The 14,276-nt window shown below is 36.4% G+C and overlaps 1 protein-coding gene across 2 annotated transcripts in view; it reads right to left on the reverse strand.

The window, feature by feature from the left end:
• Nucleotides 1-14,276, reverse strand: part of Ranbp21 (exportin-5-like protein Ranbp21) — a 52,256-nt gene that overhangs the window by 14,770 nt on the left and 23,210 nt on the right. For both annotated transcript variants that reach the window (XM_069829223.1, XM_069829224.1), the window contains 5 exons: nucleotides 11,058-11,489; nucleotides 5,594-5,791; nucleotides 2,399-2,641; nucleotides 1,297-1,560; nucleotides 1,086-1,209 (listed from right to left, as the gene is read on the reverse strand). In XM_069829223.1, coding sequence (XP_069685324.1) covers nucleotides 1,086-1,209; nucleotides 1,297-1,560; nucleotides 2,399-2,641; nucleotides 5,594-5,791; nucleotides 11,058-11,489 — 1,261 coding nt within the window. The remainder of the gene's footprint in view (nucleotides 1-1,085; nucleotides 1,210-1,296; nucleotides 1,561-2,398; nucleotides 2,642-5,593; nucleotides 5,792-11,057; nucleotides 11,490-14,276) is intronic.

Below are 14,276 nucleotides of genomic sequence, written 5' to 3' on the forward strand. Positions count from 1 at the left end.
ATGGACAGTGGAGCTATGTTCTGTTCACTGATGAGTCCCGTTTCAATCTGTGCTCACCTGATGGACGTGAAAGAGTTTGGAGAAGGAGGGGAGAACGATTTTCACAGTGTTGCATTTCCGAAAATGTGCCGCATGGAGGTGGTGAAGTGATGGTTTGGGCAGGAGTGTGTACGGATGCTCGTACAGAGTTGGTTTTTGTTGAAAATGGAAGACTAACAGCTGATAGGTATATAAATGAATGTTTGGCTGATCATGTTGTGCCATTTGGCCAATTTGTTTTAATGCATGATAATGCACGGCCGCATATTGCTCCATGCGGTCGGAGATTATCTCCAAGAAGTGGGAATCCATGTTCTTCCATGGCCAGCAAGGAGTCCAGACATGAACCCAATTGAACACGTGAGGGACATGCTGGGACGGAGTGTTAAGAATAAATGACCGAGACCAGAATCGTTACAAGAGTTGAGGCAAGCACTTGGCGAAGAATGGGAACTTATTCCTCAAGAAGATATTGCTAACCAAATTGAGAGCATGCCAAGACGTATGGATGCAGTTATTCAAGCCAGAAGGGGTAATACCCGTTACTAAAAAGAGTTTTTAATGTCTAAGGCACCATAAAATGAAAAAACAGACCAAACGATGCCATAGTTATACGCCCTTTGTAATTTTTTGTAAATTTTCTCATTAGAGATTTTTTTTTTTTTCAAATGTTGTCGTATAAGGTGCTAAATGAAACATTATTTTGTTTAAATGGGTTTTGTTTCATTTTGAAATAATTGGCAACAAAATACAAGCAAATATAGAAGTGTCCAGTTTTTTTTTTGTCCCTGAGTGTATTATATGCTGGAATAATGGCCTTCTTCAGAGACTATTTTTCTGAAAACCATGGCATTATGGTATAGCACTAAATTAAGAAGGCAGTGTCCTAATGCAGTTTCATTATGAGTTATCAGCTGTTATTATTTAGAAATTGTAATTCTGCGATTATATACAGTTTCCGAGTGAACAGTTCATGATACTTGACTCTCAGGTTTATGAACTGAATGGTAGTTTCCTCAGACCCTAGAAAGGAAATGTATACTCACTGTAAGGGCATATTTGTGCTAAGACAGGAAGAAGAACTGTCTCATAACAGACAGGTGGACATGAACACACAAATGGTTTGAGAAATGCTCGGACTAAAGGCCGAAGACGGTAGTCTGGCGCAGCCTGAAATGACAAATATCCAATATATGACATATATTAAGTAATTCCAAACTATACGCCATGGAAAACAACACTCAGAGCTGAACCTACCTCCAAGTTTGAAAACATTGTAGCCAAGATATTAGGAACTAGACCTTCCATTTGATAGAAGTCTCTGCCTAAACTTGGGCCTGTGTTACCCAGAATATGGTACGTAGTATCATGCACCATTGTCAGGAAGTGCTGCATACGATCCAAAGGGGTCTGAGCTCTAGGATGTGACACATCCACATGTTCCACAAATGAAGCAGTTATGGGTGTTCCGAGAACATTTGCTCTATCCACCTCTAGCATTGTGTGCGCTCCCCGATAACCCTGCATACAGAAACAAGTGTTATCATGTCCATACATCCTGTTCTATGACATCAAGTGATTAAATTCATTATGATTTTAATTTTTTTTTAGTAGGTTATTTTACGACGCTTTATTAACAGCTCAGATTATTTAGCATCTGAATGAGATGAAGGTGATAAGGCCGGTGAAATGAGTCCAGGATCCAGCACCGAAAGTTACCCAGCATTTGCTCATATTGGATTGAGGAAAAACCCCGGAAAAAACCTCAACCAGGTAACTTGCCCCGCCCGGGAATCGAACCCGGGCCACCTGGTTTCGCGGCCAGACGCGCTAACCGTTACTCCACAGGTGTGGACGATTTTAATTACTATGGCGAAAATCATACTCATATGTCAGGCAACAAAGTTCCATCAAAAATAATAAATTAATTACGTTATTACTACACATTACTTTATAACAACTTAGATTTTCAAATCTAACTAGCTTTAAAAAACCACAAAATGCTAAACACTAGGACAGTTTCAACATTAGCGTACATAATAGCAGAAAAATTTGGACTTCATCAGACAGAAGCTCAAGATTAAAACACTGCAGTCATGAGATCTGTCAGAATACCAATTAACCTTCGCCTCCCTCACATCAATCAAACTTTTAAATGAATGTTTTCTTATATTATTTTAATTCAAAGCCCGAATTTTTATCCCAACTACTTCGATTTAAAAGAATTTTTATTGTCATGAAGACTTTGTATCTAAAAAGCTCCTGGAGCTAACTATATACAGCAGAATAAACAATGATAATGAATTACATAAGCTTCTTTTATTTAAATCTGTTAAATACATTACACAGGAAAACTTACTTCTGACACAGCTGCAAGAGCTTCAGGGGTCCACAATCCATTGAAGACTTTAAGGAGCATGAGAAAGTGTGGTATGAGAGGAATAATATGAGGTGTCGCTGGATTGCGGCAAACTGGGTTACCAGTTTCTGTATGAGCCACAACGAAACCTCCACGAGCAGCACGATCTGGATCCTCTGGCCAAGAGCATCGTTTAACAGCTGCCAGAAACAGGTTCACATAAAACAGCATGTGGGATCGATTCTGACCTGTGGAAATGGAAAATGAAGAAATAAAAATAGCACATTAATAGTAATAAAAAAACTGTTATTCTTGTAAACAGAATTCAGATTAAATTAAAATATAAGGTAGCCTATCTTCAAATTAAATGTAACACTTTTAACATGTCCCCAATAGCAGGAAATTATCTTACATCATTCACCCAATCATGTCCTTTCAGGAGGGCTGCGTCATAATTTTGTAGACTCTGAAGATGGTCTACAGTGCATGCACAATGCTGATAGGGAAAATGGGAGTACCCTGAGAAAACCTGACATCAAACACAGTTTTTGTCCACTACAAACTCCATTTGGACGCACTAGGATTCGAACCCAGGTTACAGGCATGGAATGCAGACACTTTGGCCATTTGGCTAACAGTGTACCACACTTTTACCATTGAAACAGATACATTAAATAGACAGCAATAAGAGAAACTGTTATAGTAAATATGTCTTTGCTTCATCTGAATGGCACTTCATTCTTAAATGGCATGAATAAAATATCGTATTTTCTCGAATACACCGCGCACTTTTTTTTACCGAAATATACCACTGAAGCAGATACAATAAATAGACCAAGAATAAGAGAAACTGTTACAGTAAATATGTTTTTGCTTTAACATCATTTGAATGGCACTTTGTTCTTAAATGGCATGAATAAAATGCCGTATTTTCTCGAATACGCCACGCACTTTTTTACCGAAATGTACCACTGAAGCAGATACAATAAATAGACCAAGAATAAGAGAAACTGTTACAGTAAATATGTCTTTGCTTTAACATCATTTGAATGGCACTTCATTCTTAAATGGCATGAATAAAATATCGTATTTTCTCGAATACACCGCGCACTTTTTTTTTACCGAAATATACCACTGAAGCAGATACAATAAATAGACCAAGAATAAGAGAAACTGTTACAGTAAATATGTCTTTGCTTTAACATCATTTGAATGGCACTTTGTTCTTAAATGGCATGAATAAAATGCCGTATTTTCTCGAATACGCCACGCACTTTTTTACCGAAATATACCACTGAAGCAGATACAATAAATAGACAAGGAGTAAGAGAAACTGTTACAGTAAATATGTCTTTGCTTTAACATCATTTGAATGGCACTTCATTCTTAAATGGCATGAATAAAATGCCGTATTTTCTCGAATACACCACGCACTTTTTTACCGAAATATATCATTGAAACAGACACAATAAATAGACCAGGAATAAGAGAAACTGTTACAGTAAATATGTCTTTACTTTAACATCATTTGAATACACTTCATTCTTAAATGGCATGAATAAAATACCGTATTTTCTCGAATACACCGCGCACTTTTTTCCGAAATATACCATTGAAACAGAAACAATATATAGACAGAAATAAGAGAAACTGTTACAATAAATATGTCTTTGCTTCAAAATCATTTGAATGGCACTTCATTCTTAAATGGCATGAATAAAATACCATATTTTCTCAAATAACCTAAGCACTTTTTTCCCAAAATATACAAGTAAAAACTACAGGTGAGCAGCTTATTAGAAATGAAGTTGACAACATTGCCCAATTTTCCTTCCTCACAACTCCTAAAGGTACGGTCACACGTCGCTACTTTTGCACCGATGTAGTACAAAAAACTGCGCAACTCTCGTACTTCGACGTGTGAACAATGGTGCAACTCGAAAAGTAGTGGCTGCCGAACCTGCTGCTCGCTACTTTTCCATGCTGCGCGCAGCTTAAAAGTAGCGACGTGTGAACAGGGTTCTCAGGGTTGCAGCCGCAGCATTTTTGATATCGGTTTTGTTGAAACTTTTGCTGCGGTTGCGACCAGTGTTGCCAACCAAATGTGCCAATGATACTTTTACTGTTTGGATGTATTTTAATGTTAGATGTGATGAAAATAAATTATTTGTAACAGTTATTAAATGCACAACACAGTCTGAGCATATTTGCTGACGATATAATTCACTTTTTTTATTTTCTGTAGCGTAGTTTCAAACAGGAGGGTCGCCAACATTGATTACGTGAATATGCTGTTGGTTATCATTTAAGTATATAGGCGTTTTTAAAAGCTTTATAGTAAAAATAATGCCAATTTCTGAATACTAGTTAGGACAGAAAAGCAAATAATAGATAAGTAAGCTTTCGCATGAGTTTATTAATAATGCGAACATAACCACAAAATGTATTTTGAGAAGTCAACATGGAGATGGAAACCTGCAGCATGACTGTGGCTGCAAAAGTAGCGCCTTGTGTGTGAACAGACTCACAACCTCCAGTTGCAACTTTTGCTGCACTTGGGTTGCGCAGCACGCTACATTTGGCTTACGTGTGAACACGACACGCAACTTTTGCAGCTGCAGTAAAAAAGTTGCGCAGCAAAAGTAGCGACGTGTGACCGTACCTTAAGGTGGTAGCGCATGATATCTTTCCGCATGGGTATTTCAATTGTTAACATTGTTAAATGGCATTTGGATTAGCAGCGCATGTATCAGAATCAAGTTCAAGTGTGATAAATGTATACTTTGTACGTCTTATACTTTCAATCCTGAAAATGAGTACCACTAGAGTTATAGAGAAAAACTTAAAATTATAAAAAATGCAGAGGAACATGGAAATCGTGTGACATATGCTATTGATGTTGCAAAATGTCGTGGAAATAGCTGATTAAGTAAGACAAATGACATGCATAGTGTGTGTGTATTGGATGGATTTGAAATGAGTCCTATTCCAGGATAAAATTTATTTATTTATTCTTAACTGAACTGTATTTGTATTTGTTTTTAATTTGCTGTGAATACACATGTTGAAAGTTTTATTTTTTTAATTTGTAGTGTTTGTTTTAATTTTTTTTCCTTTCCCCTTTCGAAAGTGGGATGTGAGGGTGCACGTTATTCGAGAAAATATGGCATCTAAACAGGTTAATAAAAACAGAACCTGACCATTGAGATCATCACTGCTGGGTTCGACAGGAGGACTATCAAGACCAACAAACGCCATGAAGTCTAGTGGACTCTTGAATGCCTTGGAACTCAGCACAATCCATTCTTCTGCACCAGTTCCAATCACCTCACCAATAAATCGCGTCTGCCGTTCATAGTCACAGAAGTGGTTGCTGATCAGCAGTAAGGCTTCCTATTCCACACCACGAAATCAATACAAAATTAGCATTCTCATTATCTGTGAAATAACATCACAATATACTCATTTTCAGTCTTTGAAATGACTCAATCAGAAGCAACATACCGTCGCCTACAATTAAGAGACTCTACAGCCACGTAGTGACTTAAGACTCACAATATGTTCAGCACCCCAAGATTGTCACCAGTATATTTAAAGTATTATTATGGAAAGTTTATGTGTAATTTTACAGCAATAGCTGTAAAAATTTTAACGACACCACGAATTGACTGCTCGTCTACAACGCACCATTTAACTGCAAGGTAAGTTTTTACTATACTGTCACCAAGAACGCATCTACCAGTAGCAGGCTACATTTTGTATGAGAAATGTCAGTAAATTGTTCCATTATCTCTAAACGATTAAATGCTGTACTCACTACACCTCTAGTCTGCTATTTCCTCACCATTAGAACTACAGTAAAGCTTCCATTATCATTCTTAATTCATTTTTTTTAGTAGGTTATTTTACGAGACTTTATCAACATCTTAGGTTATTTAGCTTCTGAATGAGATGAAGGTGATAATGCCGGTGAAATGAGTCAGGGGTCCAGCACTGAAAGTTACCTAGCATTTGCTCATATTGGGCTGAGGGAAAACCCCGGAAAAACCTCAACCAGGTAATATGCCCCAACCAGGAATCGAACCCAGGCCACCTGGTTTCGCGGCCAGATGCGCTAACCATTACTCCACAGGTGTGGACTTCTTAATTCATTCCACGAAGCTGAGATGGTTACAAATGCTCGTAAACAAATCACTTAAATCCATCTTACAGTGACAATTCAATCAGAAAATAAAATCATTTTTGGATCTTACTACATTACTCTCAAGAGAGAACCTGTATGCAGTTCTGAAACATTGGAGTAATAAGTAGGAACCCGAAAATTTCGCATTTGCGAAATACGCGAATTTTTTAATTGTGGAGTGGAAAGTATCTTTCTTCATATGTAAGATGATTTAGCATGCTTTTCTAGCAAAATTAAAAGTGCGAAAAAATTCGAATTTTCTATCAAATTGCGAAATCACAACAAAAATGCTATTTAAGAGAGATTTATCGTAAAATACAATTTTCAAGCCAAAAACGCGTTTATACAAAAATTGAACACACTTTTTAAATACTCGAAACATGCCAATTAATTATCTCGTTATCAATTATTGTCCACAACATTGTTATTAACAAAAGTTGGTGAATGGAGCAATAAGAGAAAGTATATTGACAATAATTTATACGTCAGAGTATGAAAAATGATGAAGTTGTTAATTTACTATAGGCTGTACAACGTAATGAGACGTACTAAATTGAAACTTCACCATTTTCCCCCCCATTACTTAATCACTTGCTTAAATTTGTGATTTTCTAGCTGTTAAGTTTACTTCCCCATTAAACCCTTATTAATTAATAATCTCCGTCTACCTAAACGCTCATAAGAAAATCAGCCAAACAAAATAAACCAGAAGAGCATAAACCATGGGCAATCATTAAAATATATGATCCACAAAATCCCCAATAATTTAAAGTTATTAACCCACCAATAACAATTCCTATATGAGCTACAGACTGCTAGCAACACTTCTTTAAATACACATATATTACAGACTTCATTGCTAGCAACAAAAATTCAGCAAGGGAAAGTAAATATTAACAGAGTCACACTGCTATCAGTAGCTTGAACTATCCATATGATATTATACAAAATCTGATTTTCATCAACGCAACCTTACAGACGTTTTTAATTTGTCAATGTATGGGAATAAAAGTTCTACTTCTGAACTAATAAGAATTAACTTCAAAATATAGATTTTGGTTAAAAATACGCAATATAATAAATTCACTACTTATATTACATGATGCAAATACAACTTAGATACAGTCTGTGTAGCATTATAACTAATTCAATTTATTTATGAAGAAATATGGAACTTAAACATCACATACTTTTAAGTTCTATCTCACCTGGTATTTATAGTGAATAAAATCATCTATTGTGCATTCACCCTCATCCATGGTATCAGAACAGGATCAATAATTTTTACTTGCAGATTTAGTCTTCGAATTATTGCTATTTGCTCCATCATCTTCATAATCCATTGTTTCAGTAGGTTAGGTTCGGCAATGTCACTATTATCCACACCAATATTATGTTTTCCTACTTCATCTTTCATTAAACCAATCCATTTTCAATATTTTGTTCACATGAGTAATAGTGCTTTTCCAATCATCATGAGTAGTAAACTGAATGCTTCAGGAACTATTCTCTTCAAAGTTCTTAAAAACCCAGTCTAATTGCTTTCAGAAGTATTTTTCTTTACCATATTTCAGGTATATTAAATTAAATTCAAATTTAGGTGATAGGGAGGCGATCATAATAATCTTCTATCATGTACTAACTAATCAAATGAAAACACAATCTTTGGTCAATGTGGTTGATGAGACCAAGTAATTCAGCCTCCCTTAAAGCTGGGTCATACTGTTATGTCATTTTAATCAAGACAGAAATGTGTATATATAACTTACTAGAATATGATGCAGACATTTTGTTTCCCTTCTCAGACAGGTTGCACTGTCCAAAACGATACATCCGACAGTCCTGGAGCCAGCTTATTCTTAATGTATTTTGTAATTGCTTGAACCCATTTTATAGTGACTATTACACTCTTACTACGTCATACTACTTTTGACCAATAAAACGGTACGAAAGGACGTATTTCAACCAATCATGGCTGCTTATCGCACAATTTTATCGTGTCCCTAGCATTTGTTTAATTTTATCGCGTCCCTAGCATTTGTTTCTTTGTTTGCCAACATTTGAAACTGCGCTGGTCTGGACGTCAAAAATACATATAAAATTACAAACCACTCCAGTCGATGCACAGCAGTTTCAAATATGACTCGCATTGGCATTCAAGAACAAGAATTAATAAAAATCACTGATCATACCTATGCATATTCTGAAATCCGATTTACAAATAAATGAAGAGCACCATTCGGAAATCCTGAATAAGTTGAATACACCATGTAGGCCTAAATCAACGAGTTCCACTTTTATTATGCACACGTCCCATATAACATCAATTGAACCACCAACCACATTCAAATTTGAAAATTGTACATTCAATAATTATTCCTTTTAAAATTATTCATTCGGAAATTCTGAATAAGTTGAATACACCATGTAGGCCTAAATCAACGAGTTCCACTTCTATTACGCACACGTCCAATATAACATCAATTGAACCACCAACCACATTCAAATTTGAAAATTGTACATTCAATAATTATTCCTTTTAAAATTATTCATGTTTATTTTTTATGTCATCGTCGTTAATTGAAACTTTTCAAACACTTGTGTATATTAGTTAGGTTATGTTATAGCTTCTGCTCTGAGAGGATAAAAAGAACTTCTGCTATATGATATTATGGATAGTCACGTATCAAGATTGTTTAATATTAAGATTTATTGAATAGTAATCATTACAGTGTCTGTATAAAGACACTACTGCCATCTAGCATGCATCTAGCGTAATATTTGTAATGTTGAGATGGTACAATAATACATTTGAAGACAGTTGTAGTTTCGTAAGTCAATTAATATTTTATTGTATTGGAGTACTTCGTTACTTCTAATCTTTATATACTTTCTTCTAATTGTGTAATAGTCAATTAAATCCCACTCGAGTTTTGATTTTCTCTAGATAAATCAAAACGTCTAGTGAGATTACTGTTGATAATCACCTTCCTTCGACCTTGTATCACACATTAGAAATGATTACAGAGAAGATCCATATCTCCTACAGTATGTACAACTGTAAGTTCCTGCCCTGTATTCTGACTCATGTAATCAACTGATAATCATCCTGGCAACATTTCTGTACGATGTAGAAAATGTGAACATTTTTGTCCAAGCAAATGACAAATCCTTCCTATCCAGACTCACTGTTTTGTGAAGTACAATAATAATGTAATCTTTCTGTTATTATATTTGTATGTCGAATTAAAAATTTTCACTTACCCTTCAATTTTGAAATCCGATTGATATATTTTCTCTGAAAGTTTTGCTGTCATTATAAAAACAAATTTCCTTTTTACAAAGCATAATACGAAGCTTTTATAATGTAGGTTTTTTTTTTCTTCTTTTCCTTGCTCATAATATTCTTGAAATATCTTATCACACACCTATCTATATCATTCATTTTATTTGAAGAGGATGTCTGAGTTGTAATACCGAGAAAGAAAGGTCTCACTGTGCTCGAAGAAGTCCATGGCATCTCTCAAGAGGGATCCTGTTGGCAAATTGACATGCTTGCCATTCCGCCAGGCTCTACATCCGCCTACATTATTGACCTGACAATCAGGTTTGAGGCACAGGAACAACAGCCCGCTAAGTCCACACAGAAAAGTGCAGAATTTATGAGCCCACAGTTCCATTCTATTTGGAGAAATATCACCTCACCTCCATTGAAGTAGTTGGGCTAATGGTTGGCGCTAGGTGCACAATACCTCGCCTCTTTGTCAGTTTCTGCAAGAAGTTCCAGCTGAACAACAACTTCATTCGTGATGTTTCCCTTACTGCTATCAGAGGATCACTTGCCATTTTAAAATACCACCTGTACTTTGTTTCCTAAGAAGGAAGAACTTTTGTTTGAACGTCTAATCTATTTGTTTACTATGTTTAGGCCTGTTATGTGTATGCTATTATCTGTACTTAATTTCCCTTTTTTGTTCGTTCTCCACATTTCTCTTTTGTAGTCTGTTTTTGTTTTCACTCTGTGTGTTTGTTATGCTTTGTCCAATGAGGCAGTCCCATTATTGGGAAAGCTGACAAACTGTCTTTCTCTCTCTTTCCCTCTTTTCCCATTTTGCTAATAGATTAATGTTTACCTACAATATCAGCAACACATAATGTTACCTTCTTCAAAGGTATAATAAGCCCAGCTGCCTTTTCCATGTCACAAAACTTTATAGCAGAATATATAACATGTCTGACATGATCACACAGTTTACCTTTTGATGATGATGTGCATAAGAAACGAAATTCATAATGTGGCTGTATTCTAGAAGTAAATGGAGTTTGTCCCAATACTTCCTGTGACAATGATGTCCTTGGCCATATAATACATCAACATTAATCAATTGAAGTACACCTGTCTGCAAAGGTAACTTTTTGCAAACATCCAAATACATTTCTCATGCTACTGGTAAATTTCCATAAAGTATACTGTACCTGTAATGTTACTCTCTCCAATCTTGAGAGCTGTTCTGAATCTTTGCTTAATCCTTGTACTGTTGCATATACTTGGTCAAACACAGGAAGCAAAAGAAGAGGGTATCTCTGGGCAATTTTGACCATAAGACTTGCAGCATGCATGCGTACATTTTTCACCACTCTGCTGCGACTGTCTTTAGCCTGTCCAGGTTGACTAAAAACTAATGCTGCAAAAATTTTATCTAGAACACGTGGAAGAAGGCTTGCAGAACCCTCAGCCGTTGTCATACTCAGAAAAACAAACAATGCCGAGACACAAGACAGAAGAGTGGACAGCAACAAGGGATCTGATGGCTCGTAATTGAGGCATATTTCCAAAAGACGCAACCCTGATGCTATGCTTGGACGCTCTGTTGGTACTAATATTCGGCTTAAAACACTTTCCAGCAACTGAAAACAGAACATTAAAACATAATAAATCCATCATAAAAAGTTTAGCGTAATGGATACATTTTTAAATTACTAGAAGTAAATGTTAATGCTTTTACCATTGGTATTTCAGGTTATCACATGCTTAAGTTTTGTTACAGTTTTCAGACATTGTAAATAGCAATCTTTTTTGCACCATGACGCCTCATGACCAAATATGAATATCTAAAGTAGAGTAGCAAGAAGAGGCAGATTGGACAGAGGGAAAATGATGTCAGTCAACTAATCCTCAGTGCAATAACATATCTTCTTCTTGTGCAGTTGATTTGATAATGACTTGAAAACTAATGCATACAAGACTATCTATTATGGAGAATGATTGCAGGATAAAGAAACCATCTGATATTATAGATTGTTGCTGGACTAGTGATCATCACCACAAACAGACAGAAACTTAAATGAACAGATGTATATTCCACAAAACCTTCAAAGTGGGCATAAATACAGCTAAACAGCATATAGCAAATGCAGTTTACATTGTCGTGGTGCAGTGATATAGATGTCACAAACCTGAACTGCAAAAATGACATAGTATTATCTCACTGTAAAATTGACGAAAAATGTCGACTATTAAAGATAATCATAGATTAATAAAATAAAAGTGTTACAAACCAGTAAATTTGCAAATTATTTTACTGAACAAAACTGTAGTGGAATAACATAATGGAAGGCAACTGCACAATTACCGTATTTATACATCTTGATTACACAACTTTTAACACTGTATCACTTCGGTATATGTATGATAAGAACTTTCTTGTGTTAAATTTTAACGTACCTTGTTAACATGTTTCGACCTATTTTGGGTCATCTTCAGAACTGGTCGTTGTTGGTCTTGGTGTCTCTTGTTTCCTGTGAGGGTGCGTTCGTAGTGTAGAGTCAAAGAGTATATGTGTTTTGAAATTGAGTTGTGTGTTGAGAATATCGTTGGGGTGTGTTTTCGTGTTTCCAGATATGCAGAACACATCACAAATGCCAACCACACCTACAGAGACATCAACACAGACATGGAAATACTGCACATCCAACCAAAAAGCCAGAAACTCAACACACTAGAACAATATGAAATATAAAGACACACGAAAACACACCCCAACAATATTCTCAACACACAACTCAATTTCAAAACACACACACTCTTTGACTCTACACTACGAACGCACCCTCACAGGAAACAAGAGGCGCCAAGACCAACAACGATCAGTTCTGAAGATGATCCAAAATAGGTCGAAACATGTTAACAAGGTACGTTAAAATTTAACACAAGAAAGTTCATATCATACATATACCGTACCGTATTTAGTTGATCATAAGATGCACCCTTTTTGGTAAAATCACCACCTTCAAAACTGAGGTACATGCTATATTCGAAACAAATGCTGCATCCTCTGTGCTTTAGATGGTAGCCTGCTTTGGGAGGATGACAATAAAAAAGATTTCAGTGATGATTTGGATTTTATATATTATATACATGGCTTGGTTGTGTTATGAGGGTGGATCATTAAGTAGCACACAATTTTTTTCTGTGATGTTATTGCGGCTGGGATGGTGAAATTTTGCAGACATATAATTTGAAGTTTGCACTGGAGAAGTCATATTTTCGATTAGGTATAGCTCCTGCAACAGAAGCATTAACTACTTAGCAAAATGGCGCGCATGTTATTGTTGTTGACTTGTAAACAGCAAAGCTAGGCATAGTCCTTTTTTGTGAGTGAAAGGACAAAATTCCGAGTGAAATATGCAAGGAAATGTTGAAAGTGTATGGGGAAGACTGTTTGGACCATACCAACATCTCCACGTGGTGCACATTCTTTGAGGGAGGCCTTGTGAACCTTGTTGACCCACCACGTTCTGGACACTCAGTAACAGCTGGAATGCAATGAATGTCACAGCCATTGGGGAGGAAATTCTGAACAAGCGGATTCATCTGCAAATCTTGTCAGAGTGGTTAAATATTTCTTATGGTACGGTGTATGGTACTGTGTATGACAAACTGAATTTTCATCAAGTTAGTGTCCGCTGGGTGCTAAAGAACCTGACAAATGGTCAGAAAGACAAGCGAATGATGACATGCTTGGACCACTTATGGAATTACACTGCAGAAGGACACATCTTTCTGGAAGAAATCGTAACCATTGATGAGTCCTGGGTGTACTACCCCACACCCGATACAAAGCGGGCCTCCATGAGTGGAAACATCCCGATTCTCCAGCAAAAATAATAATAATAATAATAATAATAATAATAATTCAAAGTGACGCAATCTGCGAAAAAAAGTTCTAGTGACAGTGTTCTGGGATATGCATGGTGTTCTGTAGGTCAAGTTTCTCACGCAAGGGACTGCTGTGAATGCTGCATCTTATGAAAGAACATTGGTGAAGTTGCATCATGCCCTTCGTGACAAACACAATGCTGCAAATGTCAGACTGCTCCATGACTATGCTCGCCTCCATGTTGCGACTTTTATCCATAATAAAATCGAGAAATTTGGATGGAAGGTGCTCCAGCATTCACCACACAGTCCAGACCTTGCACCATTGGACATTCACCTGTTTGGTCCAATGAAGAAATTCCTGGGCAGCCAACACTTCAACTCCAATGAAGAAGTGCAATTGGCTGTGTGCAGATGGCTATAGGCTATTCCTAAAAGACGGAGTTCTATGAACAGGGCATCTTGAAACTAGTGCCACGATGGGAGAAATGTGCTAAGAGAATTGGCTCCTATATTGAAAAGTAGCTGAAGGATGT

Source organism: Periplaneta americana, chromosome 6 (genome assembly GCF_040183065.1).
Source record: "Periplaneta americana isolate PAMFEO1 chromosome 6, P.americana_PAMFEO1_priV1, whole genome shotgun sequence".
Classification (NCBI taxonomy): Eukaryota; Metazoa; Arthropoda; class Insecta; order Blattodea; family Blattidae; genus Periplaneta; species Periplaneta americana.